Genomic DNA, 6,051 nt, shown 5'->3' with positions numbered 1-6,051 from the left:
GGTATAAGGTCGTTGGATTGGCTTCACTGTCTTTTGGAAGGATCTTCACAAATCTATGAATGCAAAGGAATGAAAGTAAATGTTGGAAAAACATTAACCACTAACTGTTTACTTTACAATACTGCACTCCAATGCAATATTGATGTCATATTGGGCTTGAAATGCATTGGGATGTTGGGTTCGGCTCAAACACGTTAAGATGAGGTCTGGTGCTGGGCCTCCCGGCTGCGTTAAAGTCAAGTTTTACTGTGTCAGATAGTCTAAAGACCTTTCACGCTGAGTCTGATGTATGATATTGTTTTTGCTCGTCCAGGCATATTAACAAAAAAAGTAATCTGCAAAGCTCAATATATTTCCTGCAGTGTTAGATTGTTGGACAGTTTAACATACAGTATAGACCAGCAGTGGAATCAGTTTAATATCCTTGAGGTAAAGTTTAGGTAGCAATCCTTAAATGACCCTTTTCTAATTTAAATACACCCAAACCTTCAGGAAACAATGCAAAGTGCATCACAGAAATGCCTTCCAACTGTAAAGCGTAAGGCTAAAGACGTCATTCATAAAAGGAAGATTCAAACATTTTATATTTAAAAACTCAAATACAGTTGAAATGACTTAGACTTCTTATTATTACGGTATAACACGAAGGAAAAGCTTTTAAGCAAGGTAAATGAGGCAACTTCACTAAGCTGCATGTGCATTATGTGAACGATTATGTTATAAAAAATATTTATGAGAAAAAGTTTACTTCTACACACTAGCATCACTGCAATATCACCCTTTTGACGTTTCCTGACCTCCTTAACATGTTCAATCACGTGTCCTAAGATGTACTGTCTCTGACAAACATGTTATTCACACACACAAGACATGACAACCAAAAACATTACATGAATGAATAAACTTGATACATTTTCAACATTTATGGAGAACCACAAATTGAGACAACCAGTACTCTGTGGAAAGAACAAACAACTAAATCTACGAAACATATGCCATCTCTTCATCTAAAGCTCTTTACCATACAGTGAGTGCATCCATCTCTTAACCTGGTAGCCCAGTGGGAATCAAACCTCAAACCTGGGTAGTGTTAATGCCATGCTCTCACAAACTATCTTAACAGGACCACTATAAAATAAGAATCTTTGTAATGAGGAGTCACTTGGAAACTTTAAAATGCAAATGGCTGTCCCCCAGGATGGCTAAAGAGGAGATGCGTGTTGAGGTGTTTATGTCTGCCGTGTGTTGTCCTTCCTGGTTGATTAAGAGGTCTTCACTGACTTTAATGTCTTGACTTGCAATTAAGTTAATGGTGTGCATTAGAGAGGTGATTCCGTAGTAAATAATGTTTACTATTAAGTCATGTTTCAGACGCTTTTATTAAAGTGTCGTACAGTGAGTTCCTAAATATTATCAATCAGTAGGTAGGGATTAGGAATCTTGCTCAGTACAAGATTGACCCAGTACCTTTGAGCTGGGAAACTGCACTATCCTGCCTTGCCCTCTAGAGTTTGTTGGAGTGTTTTTTCTGATATTATTAGCCTCCCTTGATGGGATGCAGCTGCCTAAGCTAGTAAACCGACAGACTTAAGTGTAGGGTTTGTTATTTTATCTTCCTACTTCTTTGTCACTGTCTTTCGGAAGGATCTTATGAATGAAAATTCAAAACTATGAATGCATCTCAATGAAGTAAATGTCATTTATTTGGAAAAGGAGTAAGCACCAACTGTTTACTTTACAATATTGCACTCCTATGCAGTATTGATAACATGTTGAGGTTGTCCTATATTGGGATGTTGGTTTTGCTTAAACACATTAAGATGTGCTTTTGTCCTGGTCTTAACGGATTAATTAATGTAAAGTGTTACTGTATCAGATAATGTAAGACTTTTCTAGCTGAGTGGAATTAATTATGAGTATTTCTGAATGGTCAGTGTATCCACATTACTAAATGACGTGGGTTTTTTTTTGCATACATATCATTGTTATTTTTTGAAAGCATGTATACTCTTGAATAAAACAAAACATCAGCGTCTCAAAGAGAAATCCTATAATTCATAGTGCCACTGCTGCAGGCTTTTGGGTGCATTTTCCGGGCCTGACCTTTGTCAGCTGGCCTTTGACAGCTGCTGTCCGTTACTATCTACGAGAAAACGGGTTCCCCGGCACGGCTCTTGGAAAGAGTTCAAACTGACACCAGGATGGAAATCAACCCATGCAACGCATTATGGGTAAATGGGGAACAAGCAACAGTGATTTCTGTATTCATTCAAATGGAACAACATTGAGCAGGTCTGAAGTCAGTCTGCGCCTTGGAAGGCGCGCGCACCGTGACCCCTGGTGAGCGCCCCTTGACGTTACGCGGACGACGAGCCCAGTCAGCACTTCTGGGACCCTTTAAATCGCGGCTGCCAGGGTTGAGTCCCTCCTCTTGCGAACGAGTGGACAAAGGAGTCTACCCCTTTTACAGACCCGGCCGCAGATTTGACACCAAACAGAACCCAACCGCAGCCACAATGACGACCGCAGCGCCCATATTCACCAAGGGAGAGGACTGCAAACAGGGGTGGCATGACGCCAGCGCCGGGTACAACGAGGCGGACACCCACCTGGAGATCCTGGGCAAGCCCGTCATGGAGCGTTGGGAGACGCCGTACATGCACTCCCTGGCGACCGTAGCGTCGTCTAAAGGTACAAACCCTCCCTGACCGCCCTAGAGGCGATGCAATGAGGGGACACTTTAGTTGTCGCATGTCCAGTCCGTAAAGTAGTACGATTGCGTAAAGTTTAAAGTGTTTTCCCAGAGCGCCGGTCGCAGGGTGGTCGAAAGTTGTGAGCCGCAACGTGGAGGCTCAGGAGGGTGAGTGTTGGTGGCAGGTGCTACTCTACCCACCAGGGCATTAGACACGACGGGGGCCCCATGTGTGTGAATGAAAGACCACTGAGAAGTCCCCGTTTGTGCTGCAAGGGTTAAAAAAAAAGTGCAACTCGACGCGACAAGAATTTTAATTCGAAAATAGTTTTCTTTTGTTTACAGTCCGTGACACGGGATTAATGGGTTCACTGAAATACTTGTTCCGACACTGAAGCGCTCTTACTTCGCGACATTGCATGAACCCTTTCAAAAACTATGTGCAAAAACTATGTGCAAAGACGCGTGCAAAAACACAATTTCGATGAGTTTGGGGTCCAACTTGCAATAAATGGCTTGCTACCAGAACTATTTATATCATTCGCTCCTCGTCCACGCGATCAACCCCCTCGACTGTCGCAAGGGTCACGTGTTTACGACCAAATGCCCCTTATGGGCACTCCCCACATTCTTTTCTTTTTTAGCCATCCATCGTGGACATGAACCGTCCAGTCCACATCGGGGGGGCTACCAATCCCAAACGAGACCCGGGTCCCCTCTTCCAAATCGTGTTTTATATCAAAACGCCTTTAATTGTTTTGCCTGTGCTGATGCGGCGTGTTCACTCCCTCCCAAAGGGGGCCGGGTTCTGGAGATCGGGTTCGGCATGGCCATCGCCGCCACAAAGGTCGAGTCCTTCCCCATCGAGGAGCACTGGATCATCGAGTGCAACGACGGCGTGTTCGCCCGGCTGCAGGAGTGGGCCAAGGCCCAGCCACACAAGGTGGGTGACAATGTGTGGTCCGAGCGGGTGGGGGAGTCTCCTAGGCTGTGTGTGTGTGTGTGTGTGTGTGTGGCTTCCACCAGTGCACAACTCTTGAGAATAACAATGTAACTGCTTTCTTTTGTACAGATTGTCCCGTTGAAAGGTCTCTGGGAGGAGGTCGTGCCCACCCTGCCCGACAACCACTTTGACGGTATGGGATCGACCGAGAACAACAGGACTCCGGAAAATACTTTCTGTAAGTGCGTTTGTCCGATGGCGTGGCGTCTGTTAACGGTCTCACCGTTGTTCTCCGACAGGCATTCTGTACGACACCTACCCCCTCTCTGAGGACAAGTGGCACACCCACCAGTTCGACTTCATCGGGGTAAGACCACCAACCAACACCCCCCCCACACACACACACACACACACACTCACCTGTGATTCAGCAGAGATCGTTAAGTGGTTTGAGTGGACGTCGTGTGTTTCCCTCGTGTTCAGGCCCATGCCCACAGGCTGCTGAAGCCCGGCGGCGTCCTCACCTACTGCAACCTGACCTCCTGGGGAGACCTGCTGAAGGCCAAGTTCAACAACATCGACACCATGTTCCAGGTGGGCCAGTGGCATTTACACCTGTAAATGTATTGTGTTCTGACTGATAAAAGCCAGATTAGACTACCAAATCCACTCCCTCTCTTTCACCCCACTACCCTGTCTGTCTACAGTGTGCAGGGCAAAAAAAAAGATCCCTTGCCCTGTCTGTCTACAAGGCAAGGGATATGTAAATAAATGATAATTTACCTACAAGGGATATGTAAATAAATGATTCACCTACATCAGGGTTTATATTGCATCAGAGAGTTGACATATCAGCCAGTACCCATTGGTAGTAATGACTGGACGGGTATCTGTAAATAAACCCGATATAGGATGCTCAAGCCTTTTCCAGGAATACATTCACACGTATGTGTAGTTTAAATGCGTTTGTGTGCAACGATGTAACCCTTTTATCTAGCCCTCAACAGCTACTGATTAGCAGTGGGTCTGACAAATGAATATGTCCCGCATAACCTTTTTTTTTGAAGAAAAAAATCAAGGTGAATGGAGTGAAACACACACACACACACACACACACACACACACCCTGTTGGATTAAACTGCCTCCTCTATGACTTTTCAGGAGACCCAGATGTCCCATCTGCTCCAGGCCGGGTTCAAGAAGGAGAAGATTTCCACCACCACCATGGACATTGTAGCCCCAGCTGAATGCAAATACTACTCCTTCAACAAGATGATCACTCCCACCATTCTTAAAGAGTAAAGCCCTTCCAAACCACACTGACTAGCTTCAGCGTTTTTTTATCTGCTTGGATTTTGATATTGCAGAATGAATCTTCGCCTTGACCCCCGAATCCATAAATGTAGAAAAGTATGAACTCCTGCTCGAAGCCTCTTGTAATTGGTTAATAATACCGAAATAATATACGAATATTGTAAACAGTGAGCAAGGTACGGGCTGGCCAGCATTTTCTATTTATAGAATATATCAGTTATATATGTGATTTTGATACAATTGAAATCAGTATTGACTAAAGATGTGTCCAGGTTATCTAAGAGTTCAAGCTAGTTCAAATGTTACACATTTTGACTTTAATTATAGATGTTCAGAACCATACAAAAAAAAAGAGTAACTGAAAATGCCCCTGCATCTGCCTTTCTCTGGAGATATTTTAACATTCTGACACGAATGTGGCCCGAAGTTTAACCTCCTGAGAGTAAACCCAATGCACCATCTAACCAACTAGCCATGGAGACTTAAAGAGAACATTTGCTAATGTGTGGAGATAAGCATTTCATAGAGCATAATCAAAATGAAGTGGAGGTTGCGACCTATTAACTGTGAATTCAATTGAAAAAAGTAATATTCTAACAGGACCCATGCGCTGTCCACTGATTTTTAATTGATGATTTGAGTGGCTAAAAAAAAACTAAAAAAACAAGAAACTCTTCAGACAGGATGAAAAGGCTGTGTTCTTTAGTCAGAGGTATAGATAATGTAGACTCTGGATCAGCCTAAAGTCACAATGAAGTTGTTGTTCATTAGCAAAAGATTACATTTTGTAGGGTCTAATCATCTAGCGGTATTCGGTTAAACGAGGTCCCTGGAAAAAAGGGGTAGATCTGAAGGTTGGGTATGGACCAATACATGAGCCCACAGCTGAACACACACAGATATATACGTGCACACACGTACACACACACAAACACACACCATCTATAAAGATAAACGCACACATACACCAGCGCTATACTGGTTTGGTAAGTAGCATTTTGAATTTGGACATTGTTTTATAACCGATAAAACAAATACCCTGAATGATTAATATAATCTCACGTTAGAATCCATTGTGCGACCACAGTTCAGTGTTGAACG

The 6,051-nt window shown here is 43.6% G+C and overlaps 1 protein-coding gene across 1 annotated transcript; it reads left to right on the top strand.

The window, feature by feature from the left end:
- Positions 1-2,516: 2,516 nt before the first annotated feature.
- On the top strand, positions 2,517-4,938 carry gamt (guanidinoacetate N-methyltransferase; the record flags this gene model as incomplete). Its single annotated transcript, XM_079739554.1, has 6 exons — positions 2,517-2,691; positions 3,490-3,635; positions 3,765-3,828; positions 3,935-4,002; positions 4,119-4,229; positions 4,798-4,938. The coding sequence occupies 6 exons, from the start codon at positions 2,517-2,519 to the stop codon at positions 4,936-4,938; spliced, it is 705 nt and encodes a 234-aa protein (XP_079595680.1).
- Between the last annotated feature and the right edge of the window lie 1,113 nt (positions 4,939-6,051).

The sequence above is a fragment of the Pollachius pollachius genome, assembly GCF_949987615.1.
Source record: "Pollachius pollachius genome assembly, chromosome: 7".
Classification (NCBI taxonomy): domain Eukaryota; kingdom Metazoa; phylum Chordata; class Actinopteri; order Gadiformes; family Gadidae; genus Pollachius; species Pollachius pollachius.
The sequence above is the reverse complement of the archived record's forward strand: the minus strand, read 5'-3'. Positions and strand labels throughout refer to the sequence as shown.